General features: G+C 37.2%; 7 protein-coding genes across 7 annotated transcripts; 2 read left to right on the top strand and 5 right to left on the bottom strand.

The window, feature by feature from the left end:
* Positions 1-101: 101 nt before the first annotated feature.
* On the top strand, positions 102-3,394 carry SOCG_00680 (uncharacterized protein). The gene has a single exon (XM_013163100.1). It carries the CDS (start codon positions 353-355, stop codon positions 3,197-3,199), a length of 2,847 nt encoding a protein of 948 aa, XP_013018554.1. The 5' UTR covers positions 102-352; the 3' UTR covers positions 3,200-3,394.
* On the top strand, positions 3,328-4,921 carry SOCG_00679 (WDR21 family WD repeat protein). The gene has a single exon (XM_013163099.1). The coding sequence runs from the start codon at positions 3,573-3,575 to the stop codon at positions 4,857-4,859; it is 1,287 nt and encodes a 428-aa protein (XP_013018553.1). The 5' UTR covers positions 3,328-3,572; the 3' UTR covers positions 4,860-4,921.
* SOCG_00678 (DUF544 family protein) lies at positions 4,857-6,741 on the bottom strand. The gene is made up of 3 exons (XM_013163098.1): positions 6,126-6,741; positions 5,556-6,008; positions 4,857-5,511 (listed from the first exon to the last, which is right to left on the bottom strand). The coding sequence occupies exons 1-3, from the start codon at positions 6,223-6,225 to the stop codon at positions 5,015-5,017; spliced, it is 1,050 nt and encodes a 349-aa protein (XP_013018552.1). The 5' UTR covers positions 6,226-6,741; the 3' UTR covers positions 4,857-5,014.
* On the bottom strand, positions 6,736-8,466 carry SOCG_00677 (lysine methyltransferase). Its single transcript, XM_013163097.1, has one exon. It carries the CDS (start codon positions 8,270-8,272, stop codon positions 6,797-6,799), a length of 1,476 nt encoding a protein of 491 aa, XP_013018551.1. The 5' UTR covers positions 8,273-8,466; the 3' UTR covers positions 6,736-6,796.
* On the bottom strand, positions 8,400-9,249 carry SOCG_00676 (sporulation specific protein Spo2). Its single transcript, XM_013163096.1, has one exon. The coding sequence runs from the start codon at positions 9,167-9,169 to the stop codon at positions 8,768-8,770; it is 402 nt and encodes a 133-aa protein (XP_013018550.1). The 5' UTR covers positions 9,170-9,249; the 3' UTR covers positions 8,400-8,767.
* Positions 9,207-18,757, bottom strand: SOCG_00675 (vacuolar protein sorting-associated protein 13b). The gene is made up of 4 exons (XM_013163095.1): positions 18,671-18,757; positions 18,495-18,607; positions 18,269-18,421; positions 9,207-18,153 (listed from the first exon to the last, which is right to left on the bottom strand). The coding sequence occupies exons 1-4, from the start codon at positions 18,690-18,692 to the stop codon at positions 9,436-9,438; spliced, it is 9,006 nt and encodes a 3,001-aa protein (XP_013018549.1). The 5' UTR covers positions 18,693-18,757; the 3' UTR covers positions 9,207-9,435.
* Positions 18,758-18,962: 205 nt separating this feature from the next.
* On the bottom strand, positions 18,963-22,997 carry SOCG_00674 (leptomycin efflux transporter Pmd1; the record flags this gene model as incomplete). Its single annotated transcript, XM_013163094.1, has 1 exon — positions 18,963-22,997. One exon carries the CDS (start codon positions 22,995-22,997, stop codon positions 18,963-18,965), a length of 4,035 nt encoding a protein of 1,344 aa, XP_013018548.1.
* Between the last annotated feature and the right edge of the window lie 266 nt (positions 22,998-23,263).

Here is a 23,263-nt window from a genome sequence, read left to right as displayed (position 1 = left end):
AATATAGAAATAGAAAGATTTAAGCAAGTAGTTAAAAAAAATTCAATAAAACGGTTCGAAGGTAAAAAAGTCGATGTTAAATTCAAGTAACCAACTTCAGCCAAAATAAGTTATTTTACTATAAACAAAGTCTAACGAGAATCACACTTGAATGAGAGTAACCATTTTCATATTTCGGTAGTACAGACTCTTTACTCGTTTTTCATACCTTTCGTTACCACTACTCCTTTAACTTGACTTCAAGGAACCTTCCCTCCCACAGCCAAAGCTCACTTATCCTGAACTTTTGACATACATATAATACATGTAGTGATATTAAGAAAAATAACTTTTGGCAATCACTTATTCTGTCATGTCCGGATATAAAAAAGATACTAATTTTGGTCAACACAAAGTATCTGAGTTTGGGATTTCAAAAAATCCAAACGACGAATCTTCAAACAAGTTTTCAAGGACTATGTCAGCTACACTCCGTTCAAATCCTACGGAAAGCGATTTATTGCTTAATATGTTAAGACCAGATGTCGCAGAGAACAAAAAGCAACATGACGGTTTGCCAGATTGTAATCCTAGTCCCATTGCAAATGGCGCTAAAAAATCAGAAGGCAGTCCACATGCTACCCCCAGACAGCCATTTTTCAACAGCTTTAACCCCTTTGACTTCTTAGAAGCAACTAGTCCTTTATTGCAGCGTCCATCGTCTAGTTTAAATCCGGAAACAACTAAAAAGAGGGATGTTTCAACTCCCGTGAAAATTAATAAACAGCAAGATGCTTACCCGTTGACAATTGGGAAAGGTGACGTCTTTCAGAAGGAACAGAAATTTAAGTCGAAATCCCCATCTCCTCTTCGTCCTTTTACTAGTCCTACAAAAGAAGAAGGTAGCGGTTTGGAAGAAAGTCAATTATCTCAACTTTTAGATGATGATAATGGCGTTCCTCATGAGGTATACAGTATCGATCCACCTTTGGGTCGTTCGTTCACTATTCCACCATCTTGCATATCGTCTCCATTATTGGTTGAGTCTTTTCAAAGATTAGCAAAGCTGAATCTTCCGTACAATTACTTCTATGAGCCTTTAGCTTTAGCTGATAAAAAAAATCAATACGCGGCTTACGTCAATCAAAATCTCAATCAAGTTTGCGTGTCAAATGTCGATACCATGCAACGTTGTATTTTGGACTGCGAAAACCAAGTCGTTTACCTGGGATTTGGGGAAGATTCATTCGCTAACGTATACTTGCTTGCTACGAATTGCGAAGGTAAAGCTTCTGTATGGAAGATAAGTGATGGAGCCAATAATCTCAGTACTTCCTTGGTTTTAAGCATCAAGCATTCCTTATTACGGGATTGCACATGGGTATCTGGAGACTCTAATCTTGTTGGTGTTTTGGTGAAAAACAAGTATTATGTAATACAAGTTTCACTAAACCAGAAGAGCGTGAAAATTGGTCCGAGTGAGCTTTTTGAGAATTCTCTTTTAATGGTGGAAGCTCCTTCTACTATCAACTCTTGTTCGCTGTCAAAGGATAAAACAGTGTTAGCTTTATTGGTGGACTCTAAAGTATACCTATACCAAGTGACCTTGTCAGCTAATACAAATACCGAAAAACAACATCTTTCTACGCCTTTTGCTTTTATAGATTTACATCTACCTTCGCCTGCTAATTCAGTCTTCTGTTTGTCTACAAGCAAGAAGGACGGAACATTTTTGGATAGGATTTTGTGTGTAACTTATAACCAAAGTTCTACTTTATTCCTGTTTGATTTTGGCTGTCGTCAGGTCACACAAGAAATAAATTTAAAGAATAAAAATCGAAAGTTTTCTCCACACTTATTGGGAGTTACCAATAAGCAGGACTTGATATCGTCCATTTCAGCCGACTATTTGGACATTTTCTCTTATTGTGCTTCTTCGTTTTCTCCTGACCTAAATAACGCAAGTACGTTTTCTTTTATAATGTCAGTTGTAAACAGGGAAATTTTTGGTGAGTCAGGTTATATCGGTACTGTAATGTCTAAAACAATATTGGATGATGGAATTTTGTTCTCGAATATGATCTCAGAAAATGATAGCGAACTTAATTTACTGTTGGCATTAACTAGTGGATATTATTTATTGAATATGGATGCGGATTGCTTTAGTAGAGAAGGGAAATCGTTGGATTACCCGACACCTGAGCAATCTATTATAGCATCTGCCCACTTAGAAAAAGTTGACAAAGGCATGAACGTTGCACCCGCTATAAGAGAATTCAAGCTTCCATCAAATATAAAAGAAACAGAAAGTAATGTATTTGAATATGCTTCAAGTGTCCTGGGTCCCTCTTCGTCGGAGCACTTGGAAACTATCGTCGAGACAGTCCTCCCTCAAGAGGATGAAGTGTCTAGTTTCGTCAATATGCTGTTAAAGAAAAGGGTTAATGAAATACTTAAACAGGAATTACCAAATCAAATTGATTCGATAATTAAGCCGCTGATTGGTTTACATCTTAATGCAACTCTCGACACTAAAATAAAAGAGACCGCTGAGGAATGTTCCAAGGAGCCATTAGAATTTTATGACTCTAGTGCTATACATGAAGAGGGGGATTCGTTGAAAAAATTATTAGAAAAGATCAGGGTACATAACCAAGAAAAGGCCACGGCAATGTCAGATCTCGCTAAGCGTGTAAGTGCTACCACGACGCTCTTGGAGAAGAAGATAAATGGTGATGATGGTTCTTACTCTATGGTCTCTAACAATCTTTCGCATCATCTTGATAATCTTTCAAAAATGATTGAGGCTACGAAAAATGAAGAGGCTTTGATCTATTTCACAGAATATCCAAACGTCCATATGTTTCGAATGCTAAAAAAAATACCTGACTATGCCTTAGATGAATGCTCATTTATTCACTTACTAACGTTCATCTACACGTTATCAACCTTTATTTTTACTGACGATGATCTCAAAAAACTATGCATACAATTGATGTCAAGGGCAATTTCTCGTTTGCGTGCTATGAAAGCACCAAGTCTAATTGAAAAAGACAATTTTTCGCCTGAAGTTTTCCCTGCTGTTGTCGATATTACACTAAAGAATGTCGAAACAATTTTAGTCAATCAGGTGGTACCTAGTTATGAGGCCAAGTACGAGTTCTTGAAAACATCTCTTAAATCTTTAAACAAAGAATTGAGAACTTCTTATGGTCTCTAAGTCAAAGTGTCATTACCTTACTGGAGCTCTTGAGCATTGGTATACCTTTTGCTATTTGTCTTATTTTCTATGTTTATTGTCAAAATCAAGAATTTAATAAAAGCACATACTAAAAGACTTGAAGAAAATCGCTCTTAAGGATACTGAATCGGAAGGAAGTACTTTATATTTGGATCCAACGTTGACTATGTTCTACATTCAGATGTGAATTACATATATACCAGTTTTCTTTTGTTTATCCTTTTTATACAAAAACAATTAGATTATTAGGAATTTATCAAAATTTGTTTAGCATCTTAAGAAAAGGGAAATGAACTTTTGGCAAAAGAACAGATAATTTACGAACGAAAGTTTGCTGTAACTGACATTGAGAATGAATGGTACTCCGCTGGAAATTCCTGGCTTTTACTATGATTCAACTCGCAATAGATACTTTCGAATCGCTTCACAAGGAATATCTACTCCATCTGCAACTGAATATACAAGGGAACATTTAAATCAAGATAATAATCGAAAAAGAAGTAACTCTAAGGCCGAAGAGCAGATTACAACCAAAAAGCATCATCGTAACTTATTGCCTAGTTTAAATAAGTACTTATTCGGCCGTCAATTAGCAGGCACCTATGGGAATTTCTTGAATGCAGGTCTTTTAGGTCAACGAGGTCGAAAAATAACTTTTTCCCCTTCTTTACAGGGGATCAGTCTACAGAAAGTTCATTGGGTTCCGGGATTAAACAAATATATATTTTCGTCCAGCAGGGGCGACTTGTTTGTTTCATCTCTCAACTCAGATAATGATTTATATTTGCATGATGCAGAATTCTCAACGAATAATGGAATGGTGACACAAAGTATTAATGTCGCTCGTCTTGGCTTGTCGCCCTCTTCTATAACATCTCTTTCTTCAAATTTTGGAACACGCCTATTTTGGACTACCCTTAGCTCACAGTCGACTGAAAGTAAAGCTCATATGTGTAGTTATAATATCTCCCAAGAGTCCCCAGAGAATTATACTCAATCATCGCTACGATCAATGAAAACTCCCCACTGCTCTGAGTTTATCAATGGAATTGGATTTGCAGTGGGTGGCTCAAATAAAGTCACCTTGTTAAATGAGGAAGGTGTTTTCTTGAGAAACCTACATTCCAAGGGTGACGTGTTTACTTTAACTGCAGTTGATCAAAATATCTTGGCTGCCGGATGCAGAAATAAATCTGTTTTATTGTATGATTTAAGAGCCCCTAGCAAAAACATATGTCGATTTGCTCACGATGCGAGTGTATGTTCAACAGCCCTTGTCGATTCGGCTGAACCGAAACTTTTAGTAAGTGGATTAGTCTCTACGATTTCTTTGTACGATTTACGCTTTGTAAGGCATACCTCAAAGGTAAACCATTTAATGTCTTATGCTGGACATTCCAACTTGATAGAACGTAACTTAGCATTTATGTGTAATGAAAAAGGTACTCTTTTTGGAGCAGCAGGTGATGATTCACATGTTCGATTCTGGAATATAGATTCTTCTGAGATATTGGCAGACTTTCAACCAGATACCACTGCAACGAATACGTTACAACCGGATGGAACTTGGATAAAATCAAAAGACACAGAAGGCTGGCTACTACTTGTTAATGATCGTGTACACTTTTATGAATCATGAACACCAAAAAAATAGTGAGAAATGTATTATTAATAAAATCAACGTTAAAAGCTAAAGAAAGTGAAAACATCATAACATGAACATGAACTTCGTAAGTAAATTTAAAAAGAGAAACAGAAAGTCCGTTAAAACAGCATGGCTAATTTCCATACCTTTTAACAGATAATGCAGCTTTTTAATTGCTGTTCATCCTGCTTCTTCTTTGGTGTCTTATTGTTTCTGGGGCGATGCGCTGTTTGTGAATAGCCTGTATTTTGCCCACTACGACTCTGTCGCTGTTGTCCTTGAGCTAACCTTCTGGCGTAATGTTCATCCTCTTTAACGCGACGCTCATGCTCTTCTTTTCTCTGGTTAAGAATGAGGGCAGCCGGTATAAAATTTGCTGAACAAAGTTCTCCGGTTCCAGTTTCCACTACTTGGTCATCAAACGTTTCCCATACAACATCTTCTCCAGTTCTGGCATATCCACTGTCAGTGACGAGCGTGAAGAGACTTAGTGATTCCGGATTAGAATACAAAGTACTGAAATGACACGACCGAAACAATACTACTATTTCCCCGGGATGAATTAATTCGAGTATTTTTCGCAGACCAGATGAAGTGAGAAACTGCATGGTAAACCTGTCTTCCATAATTGCATCGACAAACGTAGCTTCAAAAGGTTAGTAAATGATAGAACGAAAAGAAGGGACTCACTGTTTTCCAGAAAGCTTGTCTGCTCAGAAGTCAACTTCTCTGGCATTTCCAGTAAAGAACGTCTCTCTGCAAAAGTATCTGCAATCTTCTCATAATACTCTAGTTCTTGCAAACACTTGAGAGACGATGGGTCATCTGGCATGATTTCACTAGAGAATAACCAGCCATGGACTAATGGGATGCCGAATACTTTGAAAATTTCATCACCATAATCAAATTTTTGAATGTCTAGAATAGAAGGATTTAACTGTTGACCAAAATGCATAGTAGAAAGTCGACCATGAAGTTCATCATAGTCTTCACAAAGAGCGTATCTTTTGGCAAATTGAATAAGATAATCATTTACTTCTTCTGAAGCAATGTGTCTTTTGTTTGGAAGAGAGAACGATCTTTCATTATTAGATTTTAAGACCAACGAGTTTACGATTGCAATAATAGGACAAGGGCCATTTTCTGTAAACAATTAGAAGTACTTCTTAAAAAAAAATAAAAAATAATGCATCTTTGTTACATGCCTTACGTCGTACTGGTTGAACGACTAACTAAAGCAGATTGACAAAAGCAACTTACCTGTTTGGCAAAGAATCAATCGTTTACTATACTTTCTAGAGGAGGGTTCAAGATACGATATAATTCTTGATCTATAGGAATTGTGAGAATGTTCATACATATTACATAGGAGTATGTCGTAGTGAGTTGTTCACACAAGGTAAAGATATATATCTCAAGGGCCAATTTCTTGGTCCTCAAATACGGAAGTGGTAGTTTGTTCTTCAATATTTGGATTCGATTTCTAATGTTAAGGACAAAGCAACTCCTGCGGTAGAGTTAAAAGGTCAATTGGCAACGCAAGAGAAATTCAGAAAGTTATCTTTGTTCGTTATATTTTGCTATACCAGTGTTAGTTATAATAAAATAAATCAAATCTTTTCTTCTATAAATTCTTGTTGTCTCTTATCAATGTCTGTATAACATTGCACTCTGCTCAAGCATTTTTGAGGTATGGGACTTCAGATTTTAATAGCTGGGCTTTATTGGAATCACCGAGAAAACAGAGATTGATTGAAAAATATGTAACGTTGATTTAAAATACGACATATGTAGTTTGAGCTCGAACAACCCTAGCCGTCTACTTTACTACTATATTCATTGATAAAAAGTATTTACTAAGTCTATGGGCTTTCTTAATCGATTTTCAAAGAATATTAAAAATTTCATTCATAGACATAGACAGCTTAATACTAGTTTTCTTTAATGGCTTTAAGAAGGTTGGACTGTATTTCTATACAGCGTTGAAGTTCAGATTCCAAAACCGATAACTCATTATGAAATACTTTTATAGCAATAAAAGAATGACTTTCATGTTCGAAGGATGAATTATCAAGCAGAAATTTATAATCGGATGCCGATAAACCTCCATTCCCATACTGACTTTTGCGTATTTCATATATTGAATGGAGTGTTTTAAGAACATCCGCATAAAGAGCTATCAATTCCTGCTCTAGTTTTGGTTCCTTAGCACTCATGTTTCGGATGTGCAAATTCCATAGACTTCTTTCAAATTTCGAAAAAGGAAAGTGACTAGTAGTGATCGTTCTGCTTTTCATATAAGAGTTGTATACGAGGAAGCAAACGAATGAGAAAGTTGCAAAACTCGGTCCATATTTTTTAAATATACACAAGCTCTTGTGATGGCGAGAGAGTATATTTCGTGAGGAATTTGATGATTCCCTCAAGATCAATTTACAATATTCATCATGTGAATCATGAAGCGACTTCAAATCAAAATACTGCTTCCATTGACGGAAGGGTTCCTTGAATAAGCTCCGCAGCGTCCTTTCCAAATCTACTTGCCAAATTTCACAAGTGGGATCTAAAAAGCCATATTGGATGAGAAGTTCATCGGCACAAAAAGACCCAAAGCAATTAAAAATCTCATACCCTTGTTGAATTACTGCGTTCAGCAAGAAATTGCAACGAGAGTAATCCGTAGGCTCATCATCACCTGGTGAATCCCCTGTAAAGTTGGAACACTGAAGAAAAGCGACTTCTGGATTTGACTGATGATTAAATATATCAACGAAAGGAACAAGCGATAGTTGATGATAATCATCAATATAAAAGCATCTGCTTTGAGTGAGAATGCATGTTTGCAAATATTTGAGCCAGCTCGGACATGATATGGGAAGTGATTTAAACTTCTTGAAAAAAGGTAAAACTAGCTCCTTGTATTGATCGTAGTATATTTTTAATACATTGTTACTATTTTCATATACAGTAGTCCCCTTCAATCGATTTCGATCATCGTCCCATAGCAAAATGGAATCGGGAATAACTACTTCATCAAGAGTATCCAAGTAAGGTTTCCAAAAACTATTTTCGCCTAGAGATTTTTCTAATAAAAGTGCCAGTGTAAGCCGGACATTGGCTAAATGGTCAGATTGGGTAGCATAACTATGGGTTTTTGTTTTTCCTGACACTCCAGCATCATAACAAAGTGTGGAAAGCAAAGGCGAGAAATACGAGTTTTTAGGACTCAAAACGAAGCTTTTATCAAATGAGGCTAGCACCTCCGGGGGAGAAATGGTTTGTGAAGAGACAATCCCTCGTCCAGCAACGGCATTCTTGGTAATTTGGATTTTTGATGAGATATAAAAATCATTTTGTGCTAACCAAATGAGAAACTTATCATAGGCCTCATCGTTATCCTTTTTCATAGCTTTCCTATTATATTATTCTCTCGGTTGCAGAAGCCTGAAACCGCTCAAATGCCAACCATAATAATCAAAGAATGTCTAAAACATCCAATACAAAAATATGTAGAGGAAGAAACGATTTGTTATTCTCCGTTCTTACTATCCTATATTTGTAGACGCGCGCACTTTAATGATTAATACATGTTCAAAATATGTCAGATAAAAAGAAGTAACCATTATTCGTGAGTTGGAGTATAGAGATGAAAGTATTCTTATAAAGGAACTTAGGCCATTTAAGAATAGCATAGAACCGTTCATGTACAGGAGAGGAAGGAGTTTAATAGAAGTAATTTATAACGTTGCATTCTTTGCATTTATTTCATATTGCATATAATATCAGTTTAAGAGTAACTCAGATTTCAACATTAGTGTATTTGTAAGAAATAATGCATGGAGACAACCATTACATGATTAATAGTCATAATGGATTGATAGTTTCAGGTTTTGTAAACACAATCATGCTTCACTAGAAGGTGGTTCACCTTCTAGGCTAGCTTTCTCGAGCTTTTTCTTAAGTCGAACATTTTCAACCGAAGCGTTTTCGTAAGCTTGTTGGTCAGAAGATAATGCTGTCTCAATTATATTATCATATTCTTGTTTGAGTTCATTTCTGCTCATTTTGTTACAAAGCACTTTTTCAATACATCCTAATAGCTTGTAGAAGATACTCGTGTATCTCTGATCTCTCTCCCACCTTTCTTTAAGTAATTTTAGTACGTTTGCTTCCATTTGACTGTTATATTCTTCCTGTTCTGCTGCCATGAGTGTTAGCTTTTCATATGAAACGAGCAACTGTTCAAAACGGCGGAAAATATTCTCTTCATCTCCTATTGATGATTCTGAACTTATAACATTCATTATCGAGTTTAAATTAGATCTAACAAAGCAATTTTTACGAGGTTAGGAACTTATGTTGTACGGAAGAAGTTAGAATATGTGTAGACAAGAAACAATTAACATGGGTCGAAAACATTGTATATTGTTATATTCATATTCTCCTAGTGTTTTTCATTAATCATATGTTAGAAGGTATTTATCTATAAAAACTATAGAATCATCAAAAAAATTATAAAACTTTAGATCATAATAGTATTAACAACAAAAAGTAGAGTTTATATCAAGCTTTAGAAAGGTTCAACGTCTTTTAAGCGCAAACGATGAGATTCAACATAAGCCCTGTTGACTTCTTGTATACACCTGTCCTTCTTTTTATCATCGACTGGAAGAGGGAGACGTAAAGTTGACATATCATACATTGAGCATACGAATTCATCTTCGGAGAATCTCACATTCTTAACCTTTCTAACTGAAGTAACTGTTTCAACTTCGTTGTTTGAGGTAGTAATAATGAAATGCTTCGTGCTGATGAACAGTATTCTTTCATCCTTAAGCTCGGCATGGTAAAGATATTTTTCATTCGAATAGATGCCATTCGCTAGCATAGCCAGTAAATACATTCCAAGGGATTCGTAAACTCTGTATGGCTGGATCAAACCACCAAAACCAACAAACCGAGGAATGCGAGCTTTGTCAATTTCGGGATTTGCTCGAACATCTGTTGAATTTCGTATGCCTTCTGACACGTTAGTGGTCATATCCAAGAAACCTATAGCAGGTTTGGTTGCCAGACCTAAAACACCCTTGCCAAATCCTTTCAAGAATTTGCCAGGACTATCAGATTTTCGATCAGTAAATGGCCGACGAAGACCTTCAAAACCACTCGTCATGCTATCATAAAAGGTATTCGCACCGACTGTTACACCAAAAGCTGCTTTCTTTGGTCGGTTTCTTGATCGAAAACGACGTCTTGACATCTTATACTTCGGATCCATTGTCATTGTAGACAATCCCTTCGAAAACGTACTAGTAAGTTTAGATACACTATCAGAAACGCCAAATATGGTTTTCCTCATAAAGCTGGAGGTACCGCGAGCAAGCGAATCCCCGATCGATTGAGTATCTTGAAGTAAAAATCCTTGATATGGTTCATAAAACATATCAAAAACACCAGAGGCAAAGTTATTGAACAGCCCAACGGGGTTTCCTAAGAAGTCTGCACGACCAGCAATCATATACATTTGGTATCCAATTTGTTGCTTATAATGAGTGATGATTTTGGAGACTAGCTCAGATACAGTTCCCCTAGCGTTTTCTAATAAAACGGAATTCAACTGAACAGGTGCATCATGGATATTGCCCAAGGTATTCATGAGAAGTCCTGTCATGAAGTCCAAGGTGGAATTAGGAGTCCTCACCTTTATGATTTGATTTTCAATGTCTCCTGAAGCTTCAAATGTCAGGTTAAAGATTGTGGGTTGCAAATGTAGAGCTTCAAAGAAGACATCATTTTGATAGACATCCACATCAAAATTAGGAAGTTCAAATTTGTCATTGAATGAATCTTCATTCAAACTTTTAGTACTTTGAGAGACGTCAAGAGAAGGATATATAAGTCGTAATAACATATACACAAGGCGATCATCCAGTTCAAGAGATAATTCTTGCAAAAGAACGGAAGCATATTTAACATATAGCAAGCCATAATCATAATTTTTCAATGAAGAGATACGGAATTGCAACACTTCTGGGTTTTCTTCTTTTACTTCCTCAGTGATCACTGATGGAAATAACGCGATTGGATGCAGAGAATCCAACAATTGATTATCAATCTGGAACCAACCTAATGAAACAGAGAGTGAATGTAAATCCGCACTTTCATCAAAATTTATCAGTAGGTTTCGTAGTGTAGCATAAGCAAACTCTTCACACTGACCATTAATTAAAGATAATCCAACACCACTCAGGTCCATAGCAAATTTAAATTCTGTTTCATTCTTATCTTCTTCTTTAGTCTGGCCTTTGCGATGCGGTAACTGTGGAGGAGAATCTGCGTCTACTTCTTTAAAAGTAAGTATGCTTGTGAGACCAGTAATAGATATTTCGGGTATCAATCGGCTGTTAGTATTCAACTCTTGAGGAAACCACGGACTAAGCTCTCCGACTGACGATATATCCAGATCATGTACTGCATTTCCTGCTATAACTTCAAGTCTTTTATCTTTAAGAGAAGGGAAGTCCCAACAATAATCAGCCTCTTCTCCGGCCTGTAAAACATATTTACTCTTCTTGAAATGTTGAGTGTACATCGATTCAGAACTTAAAGGATCCGGCTTCTTCTGTTGGTATAAAATGTCCATAGAGGAAGTATTTTTCAGTTTAAACGGCCAAGCAACAGTCTCTAAATCAAAGACTATAAAAAATGATGCATCTTTCAGAGATACTGAAATACGTAACAAAACCGGCAATACGTTACCATTTTCGTTTTGTTCATATACTTTTATGTGCGTTATACCAAGATTATTCATATAGAAAGCAGAGGACCAAGAATTATTCGTACCTGGAAATGCTGCAATGGTGGTAATATCTTCAGAGTTCACGAATAAGCAGACGGGGTATAATGCTTTAGGCTTTAAATTCCAAACATGGGAGCTACCGAATTGTCTCAGGCACAAGGGTCTATCCATGTTATTTCTGAACACATATCTGGGAGTAAAAGTTACCGTTTTAGATAAACAAAACTTTCCGGTGCATTCTCCAATTGATACTCCTAATATGTATGCTTTTCGATCATCCTTTGTTTCAACTTGAACTTCACTAGATGACCCTATAGTATCAAGACTAAGTGGTTGGAACAATCGAGAGTCCCTCATCCTTAAAACAGCACGGTTTTTTCGGTTTTCTTGCTTAAACGAAAAAAAATAAGGAGATATATCGCTGGTATAACCACCTCCACGTATGATATTGCTCACTGAATAGTCGTTATCATCTGAAAGCTGCATGTCGATGTCCGTTCGATTATATACTAAGTATGGTGAATAAATTTTTACGTCAGAAACGTAGTCTGTTCCTGGTAATTTGTCATATTGAAGGTTTAATTTGACTATTTCCTTCTTATTTGAACAGGATAGCATCATTGTCGATTGTATAGACTCCCAAGCACCAATTGGCGAAAAAATTATCGGCAATTCGAGTGAATGAAGGTCAATTTCCGGAATACTTATGCCTAACAAAAGAAGGCTCTTTGAATCCATGTGCAGGATTGGAAGGGAATCACCAGGTTTAAGGGAACAACGCCAATCGTTACGAGTGTTTTTTTCTAAAATGCGCACTTTAACTTCATATGGAAGGAAATTATGTACCTGCAAAGGAGGAAGGATATTTAATTGCATAAAAGGATAAGCATCAGCCATAGAACCTTCCATTAGATTTCTTGAGAAAACCAGAAAGGTATGCTCCCAATTTGTTTTACTGGATTTACACGATAAGTATTGCAATGGTGACTTCAGTAATGATTTCCAGTATACACTCTGATTAGACCAAAAGAAACCTAACTTTGAGACCGGGCGAACCCTCAAAGGATACAATGCTGCAAGATCAAGAGGGATGTAACCAGTTTCTTGCGGTTCAATTCTAACAACTGAAGACTGACGATGACCCGCTCGGTCGTTGCATACAAACTCGATGGCTTCTTTAGTTCTGTTAACAAGTGAATATGGGGATGAAAGGATAATCCTCTTTACATTAGTTTCTAGCAAAACCACGGTTACCAAAAGGAAATTAGGGCGTTCAGCTCTGGGCTTTAATTCATATAAGAAAGAGCCTTCACGATGAACGGATATATGATCAACGGGGAACCATATCTCATCAAATGAAACCCGTATCTTTGTCGACATATCTTCTTCCTTATTTATCAAACCTGCTGTCAAAGCCTCCTTATCTTCAAACCGGCAAAGCTTGGATTTTCCTGACTCAAGCTTAAAGTGTTCGTCTCCGTGTGATCCTTTATGTCCATAATGCACTGATAGCGAGTAGCCAGTCTCATTCAGTACTTCATATGGATAACCTTCAGGGCGCTTTTCGTTTTCCACGGTTCGATTATTCAAGTAATAATTAATAATCCTATGAAAGTCCATTATCATCATCGGCGTCAAGGTAAACTGTCCACTTTCCTTGGATACAAGTCTAATTTCTTTTGTTCCACTTTTTTGAAAAGCAGACAAACCTAGAGACCAAGGCTCTAACAGTGGTTCCCAATGTGATTTCGCAAAATTAAAAGCATTACATTGAACCTTGAAAGTGGATGAGGCAGAGAAATTGGAGCTCCAGTCCTTCGCATTCACAATAAACCCATCAACCACAATGTCGACAACAGGTAAGGAATGGGCATCACTAATCAATGCCAATTGAATTCCAGCACTGTTTATAGTCAATTCCTCAGTCGTTAAAGATGCATTTCCTAAAGTATTTAATATATCAGTCGCTGTTTTTTCTGCTTTTTGCTGCATAGCCATTAGGGATTCATGCGTTGGTTTCTCTTGCGAAATGAAGTCAGATAAATCACTTGCCTCTAATGTGGTGTTGCTCGAATCCTGTTTATACTTAGAAATGACCTGGGTAGAAGATTTAATTATACTTCTCATCAAAAGCAAATCATATATCGAAATACGAAATATTAACGGATCGATGTCCAAACAAGCACTAGAGGAATTTTGACCAGAGGAATTTTGCACTAATCCAAATCCAAAACTGAAATTTTCAAGTATTTGAACACCACCGTGTATTTTATCCATTTGAGACACAAATAAACCCATGTCTTGTATAGTTAATGAATACGACATTTGTCTCGCTAAACTGACATGCCCTATTCTTGCAATCAAACACTGGGAGTTTGAATTGGAAGCATCTGCAACGAAGACCAGGGAAGTCTGTGTAACGTCAAATCTAAGTGAATACGAAATGGATTTTTCGTTTTCATGGACTTCTTTATTAGACCCTTCGTCGACCAACACATCTTCATTATTCTCAGATGTCATTCCAACTAAATCGTGACCCCCGAAGCAATAAAAAATTGAAAGAAGATGATCTAACGAGAGAACATAAAGAGACTGGTATAAATCACCTTCCAAAAGGATATTGCTGCTGTTAGGTTTCCAAGTAAGTGTAAAACAAAATTGAGCTTCATTTTCCTGAGAAGGCATTATAAGACTGGAAAAGTGTTCAGACTTTTGTATTCGAACATCTTCGACAGCGAAAGACTCCATAGTGAGCTTTGCGAAAACGCCGCTTTCAAAGTGATAACTAGAAGTCATCTTCGTGGCGTTCAAAACGAATCTAGAAAGTGGTTTTTGCGAATCACTTGCAGTGTCAAAATTTCCGTCAAACAAATTCAGGCTGACCCTTGGAAGATGTAAATTAAGATTTAGACTGGAACTGGTATTCTGACTAAAGTGAGAGATAGCTTTGTTGATTACTTCAATATTATAAAGTTCATCAGAGAGAACAGAAAACACAGATCCCGCATCCAAATTTGAAGAGAATGCGTCTTTTATACTCAATGCTTTTGGTGCCTCATATGCCAGTTGAAGGAAAGTATAGTACTGAGCCTGCGAAAGCTGGAAAGAAAAATCGCTTGTCTCACCGTCAATTCGTATGTCATAATTAGTTAAATTTCCAACTATCTCTTGTAGAACCGATATTTTTAACCCTACGTTAAGATTTTTTAACACATCAAGCTCGATATCTCCTTTTTCTGATGAAACGGCACAAAAGAATGTCTTTATCGTTGTTTCTGATGACAACAGTTCAATCGACAGATTTGGTAACCAGGATATAGTTCTCGTAGAAAATCTGCCGGGTAATACGTCAACGTTGGCTTGTAAGCCATTATTCAAGCTAAGAGGAATGCGGAATATGGGGTTTGAGATACTTATGCTTATATCGAAATTGGTACCCTGTTCGGCTTGGAGCGATCCGGTTTCAGCCAAGTATTTTGCAGATTCAACCACAGTTTTCATTTGTATAAAATCAGAAAAGAAATTTAATATATCGACAATTGGCTGCCGACGACATATCATTAAGAAAGACCCCATTTTTATGTTTAGTTTTGCTTCAGGATAACTATCCTTGTTTTCAGCTTGCTGCATCTTGTAGTGTAGATCTAAAAACTGATCGTTTCTTGAATCGAAAAATGAAACAGTTTCATTATTGTTTTCATTCCAGGCACGAATATCAAGCTTCTCTATGCGAGATTGCAATTCCCAATTATTGATAGCCGTATCGAAATTTGAATGGAAATTGAATATATTAAGGCATATAGGATGTTGCTCATAAGATTCAAATAGTTCTAATCCGAGATTATGTACAGTAAATGTCACATTAGTCTTACCGGACACTTCAGAAGATGTTTCTTTCTTGGCCACGGTATCCGCATTATTGTTGCTCATACCGAAAGATGACGAAAAGTCTAACAAAGATAGTATTGGATACTTGGCAAGAGAAAAGTTGCCATTAGAGCAGATAAAATTTATGTCCGTACTGTTGTTAAGTTTTGAGGAAGGATCCGACTTAAGGACATATTCAATGACTAATGGATATTTGTTTTTTGTGATATTGTCGTTAGACGAATTGCAGTCAAATATTCGATGACCAGAAACATCGGAGTTACTCGTAGTTAAATCATTCACTTTCACGCAAGTGAGAGATAACTCTGCTTTTTGTTCAGTATCGTATTGATTGTAAGATACGTTTAGCTGACCCAGTTCCAGAGATACCATAGGAGACCGCTGAGAATGACCGCTTTCTCTCATAAGAACGATATTCATTCCTTTTAACGACATATCAAATTCACAGAAATGCTTCAAATCCGGTGGGGCATCCTCCTCCTTAACTTCAAAATTGTAATTGCTATCCTGTGAGATAAATGATTTTGATGATTGGAGAGAACCTTGATCAGAAGAAGATGCATATGACTCATTACTTAGAAAAGTAGATTTGAGATTATTCAAGATGGAATATTGAGCATCGGAGATTTTAAATAACAAATCAGACATTTCACCAGAAACTCGAATTTTCGGAAAGTTAGGAGAAGGAACACTTTGTATAGACACATTCAAGTTGATTGAAGATTCCTTCAACAACTGATACTTTTCATTCATCTCTAGTCTGTCGTCATGGATACAAGAGAGTGGTCCTAAAGAAATTTCTGCTGACTCCAGGGTAAGCACATAATCATCATATATGAGACTTTGGATTTCTTCTTCTTTTGTTTTTTGTCCTTCTTTATTATGGTCTGAGGAACTTGTTTTAACAGAGATGAGACCCGAGTCAATCACAAGAGATTCCGTATTTTGGTTTTCAACATTCTCAGGTAAAATTATTAATGGTGCTTGAAGCTGAACATCAAGAATAAGTTTTCGTTTTTCGTTAATATAGTTTCGTAAATTATGAATCGTTTGGGAAGTCAAATCTGTAACAGCGCTATTTGCAAAGCGGAGTAATTGAGCTCCCCCTTCATTAGTAAATAAGGAGTCATCAAAGAGCTTTTTGACTTTAATAAGGCAAGGCTGATCATGGAAGAATTCCAATGTACGGAGATTAAGTTTCAAAATGTCACGATCATCATCATTAGAAAATCGGTTTTCGAACGTCATGTGAAACAACGGAGAAGACGCTTCTGCATCAAGAGAAGAGGATTTACTCCTTGTATACAGAAGAGAGCGCTTATCATTAAAAAGCCTGAGAGAACCCAATACGAGATCTAACTTGTGGCTTTGATTAGTGCCCAGAAGATTCAGAGTAAACTCAGAAAGCTCCAAAGAGATGAGATTACACTTTTCTGAAGTGCTTTTCAAAGAAAACCTTCCGGAGGGAACGTTGAATGTAACATCAAATAAAGCAGCGTTGGGAGGAGTTTCAGTAAAACTAGAAGGACTCAGCATATTCTCATTTAATCCAATTGCGTTAATGACCCTTTGCTTTTGGTCATCGGTTATCTCACCAGCTTCGTCAGAGGCACCCTTAAAACTATTCCACATCCATGAAGTCCAGCCTTGTTGTTTCTGACCTTTCGGCTCGATCCCTTCATTTTTTATTTCTTTGTACGCAAGAGAACGAAATAATTTTAATTGACTGACACTGAAACTAAGCTCCAAATTATCCAACTGACTTGTTTCTTCAGGGGACAAATTCGTTGCGAGAAATTTCTGCCGGTATAAATGAATGTATGCTTTTCTTCTTTCGCAAAAACCTTTGATTGCTGGCCATGACTTGATGTAATTTTTTTCACGAATGTCGTTTAATATGTTTTTGAAAACAAACGGAAGGTAGTCTGAGGATTTGCTAATAGCAGCATCTCCTATCACATTTCTACGAAAATTTGTTTTGGATATTATCTTGTTAAATTCGTTATTTAACGAAATCCCTCTTGCAAGGTGGTCATCACTAACTGTTAAGTCGAACCCCTCGAAAGATAGATCAGTAACAAATCGTGGTTTTTCTGGCGTAGTGGTCTTGTTGATCGTCACCTTGGCAGAGCCCATAATAGGGGAAATTAAAAATTCTTTTTCTCTTTGGTCAAAATTGGTAAGTAAAACATGAAACAACCCTATCATATCATTTAAGTCATTGGAAGAAATACACTCAGAAGTTTCGTCGGAGTAGACAGCAAGTTTTTTCAGTGAACATAATTTATGGATCGTTTTCGATTCGGTCTCTATAAACATTGGCTTCCACATATCGTTGCAAGATGAAATAGAGAATTCGGACAGTAGTAAGCCGAAGGAATATCCGCTATCATGATTTTCGTTTGAATGCTCAAAGCGAATGTGAATATCTTGAATATTGATTTGTATGTTATCAATCATCCGAGTGACTAGAGATTCAGTAAAGGTTTGCGCATTAGGGTCATCATTAGCTTCAGCCGTTCCAACTTGTGCTGCTTCCCATAGCTCCATTTCTCGGCGTTTTGCTTCCAGTTGTTGAGATAAATCTTCTGTTTTACTTATCTAGCAAAGGTCAGTAAAAATTAGTTCAAAAACAAGAATTTCTACAATTATCCAAAACCGATCTCTAGTAAAAACTAATAAAGGATCATCTGCTTATACCGGGAGATATACTTACAGTAGGAGACTCATCCATAGCTGCTAGAGCACGGATCCCTTCAATATAGATTTCCACAGGCTTATTTCTAAGACTGGACCAAGGGATCTTTAGTTTTAAGCTTTCAAGTAAGCCATACTGAACAGAAATGGGAAGTTCCAGTTTCTTCAAAGCCTAGAATCACCATTGTTAGAATCGCTCAAGAGTAATTAAATTATATAAAGTAGCTTCCAATCGTAACACTTACATCTCGTTTTAACTGTAGATTTTGCAAAGTAACATCACCATTCCAAACACCGACTTTCAGTTGCGTCGCATCAAAATTTTCAATGTACTCTCCCAACAGTCTATTGAGAAAGTCTTAAGGTATAATTGTTAGTAATGAAACCATGATACATAAAATCCATGTCAGGCAATACATACTCGCTAGCAATCCTTCCAACATGGTGAAAGGAGGTTTAAATAATTGAAAAATAAATTAAATAAATATAGAGAAATACTTGACTACAGTATAGCAAAAAATTCCACTTGATTCCTGTATTGGTTGGTCTGCTTGGTAATGACGTTCTTTCTAAATAGCATACACCTCTAGATGTTAACACTACTTTCCACCAGGTGACACAGTATAGCTAAGTTAACAACGAAAATAATACTTTACAAATGGAAGAATAAAAAAAACAAAATCGTTTTGAATCACCTATAATCTTTAATTTATCTATCCTGCTCCAAGACCTTGTTCAACCACAAGCTCATTATAGCGACCACGCTTGCTCACAAGTTCATTATGAGTGCCAGCCTCGGCAATTACACCTCCATCAAATACGAAAATACAGTCAGCGTGCTGAATAGACGATAAGCGATGAGCAATGGCTACTGTAGTACGTCCCTCAGAAGCTTTGTTTAAAGCTTCTTGTACTACTTTCTCACTATTACTGTCCAAAGCGCTGGTAGCTTCATCTAACAGTAAGATTTTTGGATTTCGAATCAAGGCACGAGCAATAGCAATTCTTTGTTTTTGTCCACCGGATAAAGAAGACCCTTTCTGTCCAGAAAGCGTTTCATAACCATTAGGCAAACCCATGATAAAGTCATGGATATTTGCCATCTTACAGCATTCAATGATCTCTTCATCTGTAACATCTCTCGAAGCACCGAGGACAATATTCTCTCGAATAGTTCCCTGGTATAAAGTTGGCTCTTGCGATACCAAAGCTATCTGCTTACGATAATCATTAACGTTGTAGTCACGGACATCAACACCTCCCACTATTACAGATCCGCTTTCGCAGTCATAAAAGCGTTCGATTAAGCCAATTGTTGTAGATTTACCGCACCCTGAAGCACCTACAAATGCCACAAATTGACCAGGTTTAACCGTCAAGTTGAGACCACGCAATACCTGGATGTTCTTCCTAGTAGGGTAACGGAATTTAACATCATTAAACACAATGGAGGAATCCTCCAAAGATTCAATTTTCCTTCCTTCTTTAGACCAGGTATCGATTTTTGGTCTACTCTCACACAAATGCTTAATTGATCCAGCGCTTGATTTAGCTTTCGTAACGTCAGCTGCATAGCCCAAAAACTGTCCAGCTTGCTGAATACCGAAAACGATAGAAATAAAGCAGGTATAAAATTGGACTAAACTATATTCACCTGTTTTCATCAATGTAGCACCATACCAAAATGTGAGTGCATTGACTAAAAAGGTAACCGCTTGTGATGCAGAAAATAACAAACCAGATATCAAAGAAGCTATGGCTGTTTCTCTTCCGGGTTTAATCAACGATGCACTATAACTTTCATACACCTTCGATTCTCTCGTGAGACTTGCAACTGTTTTGATGGCGGACGTAGATTCACAAGCGAACGCCGCTGACGCTTTGTATGAATTAGACAAGTTATCCTGAATCCGATCCAATGCAGCAACCCGATAATAACCAGCACAAATGATGAGGGGGGAAGTCGATAACGTAACTAAAGCCAGTTTCCATCCAGTGGCCAGTGAAAGAATTGATACAGAAACTACGTTTGTAAGAATCTGCACAAATGTTCCAAGTGTAGAGCCTGACAGGCCTTCAAGGTTCTGAATAGAAGTTGAAAGTGAAGTAGTCAAAGCACCAACAGTATTCTCAGTACGGTCAAAGAATTCGACATCTTGACGAAGTAAGGTACGGAAGAGATGCCAGCGAATACGTTGTAAAAGAGACTGCAGTACATAAGACATGGAAAATTCACTTATTGAATAACCGAAGAATTCTGCAATAGCAAGAATTAGCCAGTAAATACCAAATATACTGATCTTATGAAAGTAATCCGGCGAATTCAGATTCGTAAAAATATTCAAGAACCTGGCATACACTACTGCTTGCACGGGGTATGCTGCACCACAGACCATGGATGCCACGATACCGATTAGAAGACACATAGCTTCTAAAGCACCATCAACGAAGGAATGGATAAAAATCAATGCTTTCCAAGAGCTGATCTCAGTTGAGTTACTCTCAAGGCTTGAAGAAACATCAAGGTCAACACTTGGAGTCTCCGCGTCTATATTGTCCATAGTTTTATTTGGCAAATCAGGAACAGGATCAAATGGTAAGTGACCAAGCGGAGCAGCGCGAAGTGAGATTGCATCTTTATCTTTTTCATGAAGAGCGGAAAACGAATTACCAAACGAAGAACTATCATCTTCATTTTGCGTAACAATTTTAACAGCTTCATCAACTTGCTCGTCTCCTGACTCATCGACAACATTATCGTTATTCGTTTCAGCAAGTTGCTGTACTTCAACCAATTTGGCATAGGCACCATTTAACGATAATAGGTCAGAGTGGGTTCCCTGTTCAACAATCTTTCCAGCGTTGACTACTACAATGTTATCGGCATTGCGAATTGTTGATAAACGATGAGCGATAACAATGGTTGTACGAGATCTGGAAGCATTATCTAAAGCCTTTTGAACAATAACCTCGCTCTTCGAGTCTAAAGCACTTGTTGCTTCATCCAGGAGTAGAATTTTAGGATCGCTAATAATGGCTCTAGCTATCGCAATTCTTTGTTTTTGACCACCCGACATCAAAAAGCCACGCTGGCCAACATTAGTATTAAATTGTTCGGTCAAAGACATAATAAAATCATAAGCATTTGCAGTCTTAGCAGCATCGTAAACTTTTTCTCGTAATTCATCTTCGGTAAGTGCTGATTGCATCTCATCTGTTAATCCATAAGCAATGTTATCAAAAACGGTAGCTCCAAAAAGAACAGGCTCCTGTTGCACTAGGGAGATATGACCACGTAAAGAAGCAATGTTCAAATCACGGAGATCTTCACCATCCAACATAACTTGTCCTGCAATAGGATCATAAAATCGCTCTACGAGACCTACTATAGTAGACTTTCCACTACCACTTGCACCAACAAGAGCAGTAATTTTACCGGCAGGACATAGCAAAGAAAAATTTTCTAGAACCACAACTTCGGGTCTGGTAGGATATACAAACTTTATGTTTTTCAATTCAATTTCTCCATCAACATGTTGAATGATTTTACCAGCGGGCGAAAATGCATCAATTGGACTTTGTCGGTCAATTGTGTCAAAGATCTTTTTGGCAGCTGATGAACAATTCACAAAAGCTGGCATTTTTGGAGATATATTTGCCAAACTGTAAGAGGCAATTAAAACAGCAAAGAAACAGCTGATCATTTTATCGACAGTCAGTTCACCAGCATGCAAAAGACGACCACCTTCCCAAAAAGCAAGGCCATAAGCACCATAAGCTACAAAAAACATCCATCCAACCATGATGCCCATAACAATAGATTTTTTGATGCCATTCTGTCTGGCAGGGATTAAAAACTTTGTAAATGTATCGGCCAACAGATCCTGAGTACCGAAAGCAAACGCATTACGTACGTTGGATAAAACCTCTTCGACAAAAGTACTAGAGCTGGTCAACTGGGCTATTTGGGCTTTTGTGTACTTTTTAATAAACTTAACACCGCAAGCAATACCACCTAAAATGGCCAAAAGCATGGAACTAATAATGAGGGTGAACTTCCAATGACGAATGAATGCAATAACAAAACCCGACAGAAATGTGGCAAGAGCAAAAAGCACCAATCCAACCTTCTCACCCATACCATCTTGAATGTAGTTTGTATCGCCCGTGATACGCGTAGTAATTTCACCTGCACCGAGACGATCAAAGTAACCAACGTTTTGACTCAATACCGCATGCAGATATTGTTGACGAATTCGACGCGAAATCCGTTCACCGGAGACAATAAACGTTACTGTATAAACATAAGAGCACCCAAAAATACCGACAGCGATATAAATGAAATATAATACAAAATGGTTGACATCGTGTTGAAACGTCGCAGCACCGCGGCCACTTGCAAGATCGGTAAATGCTTTGGCTAATTTACCAGCGACAAGAGACATTAGAGGCATACCAAGACCAGCGCCGATAGCGGTGATACAGCCAGCTGTCTGAAGCATATAGTCCCATTTATCACCGCATGTGAAAATTCGCATATATCCTGCCAATTTAGCTTCGGTATCATTTACTTGACGATACAAGATTTCACGCTCCTCTGGGGTATACTGCTCGAAAGGATCTTTCACGACGTCGACGACTTTTTCTGCATCCTCAACGCTACCTGTTGACAATTTGTCAACAACCACGCTTTCACGATCTTTGTCGGTATTAATTTTGTTCGATTCTGAGCTTCTTGGAAGAGACATCTTGAACAAATATGAATCTGAAATAAAAATTAAGAAAACGGTAATAAAGGCCTATTAGGAAAAATAAAAGAATAAAACAACGAAAATTAAAATGAAAATAAAAAGAAATAGAAAATGTATTCTGAAAAATCCCAAGAATACCACAATTGAAGAAACCTAATCCAATTGACGTATTCGAATCAATTCGATTCCTCGTTGAAGAAAAAGAGAATTAAAATAATAATAAAAATTAATTCCAGAAAGGTCTAATACCCAAAGATTTACCA

Source organism: Schizosaccharomyces octosporus, assembly GCF_000150505.1.
Source record: "Schizosaccharomyces octosporus yFS286 unplaced genomic scaffold supercont6.2, whole genome shotgun sequence".
NCBI lineage: Eukaryota > Fungi > Ascomycota > Schizosaccharomycetes > Schizosaccharomycetales > Schizosaccharomycetaceae > Schizosaccharomyces > Schizosaccharomyces octosporus.
This window is presented reverse-complemented; position numbering and strand designations above follow the sequence as displayed.

Excerpts from the sequence above, each read along its gene's own strand:
- SOCG_00680 (XM_013163100.1), top strand. The coding sequence starts at position 353 with ATGTCCGGATATAAAAAAGATACTAATTTTGGTCAACACAAAGTATCT.
- SOCG_00679 (XM_013163099.1), top strand. The coding sequence starts at position 3,573 with ATGAATGGTACTCCGCTGGAAATTCCTGGCTTTTACTATGATTCAACT.
- SOCG_00678 (XM_013163098.1), bottom strand. The coding sequence starts at position 6,225 with ATGTATGAACATTCTCACAATTCCTATAGATCAAGAATTATATCGTAT. Across the intron at positions 6,009-6,125 it reads ATTGATTCTTTGCCAAACAG|AAAATGGCCCTTGTCCTATT; the intron begins GTAAGTTGCTTT and ends AATTGTTTACAG. Across the intron at positions 5,512-5,555 it reads GACAAGCTTTCTGGAAAACA|CTACGTTTGTCGATGCAATT; the intron begins GTGAGTCCCTTC and ends AACCTTTTGAAG.
- SOCG_00677 (XM_013163097.1), bottom strand. The coding sequence starts at position 8,272 with ATGAAAAAGGATAACGATGAGGCCTATGATAAGTTTCTCATTTGGTTA.
- SOCG_00676 (XM_013163096.1), bottom strand. The coding sequence starts at position 9,169 with ATGAATGTTATAAGTTCAGAATCATCAATAGGAGATGAAGAGAATATT.
- SOCG_00675 (XM_013163095.1), bottom strand. The coding sequence starts at position 18,692 with ATGTTGGAAGGATTGCTAGCGA. Across the intron at positions 18,422-18,494 it reads ATCTACAGTTAAAACGAGAT|GCTTTGAAGAAACTGGAACT; the intron begins GTAAGTGTTACG and ends TGGTGATTCTAG. Across the intron at positions 18,154-18,268 it reads CTATGGATGAGTCTCCTACT|ATAAGTAAAACAGAAGATTT; the intron begins GTAAGTATATCT and ends GACCTTTGCTAG.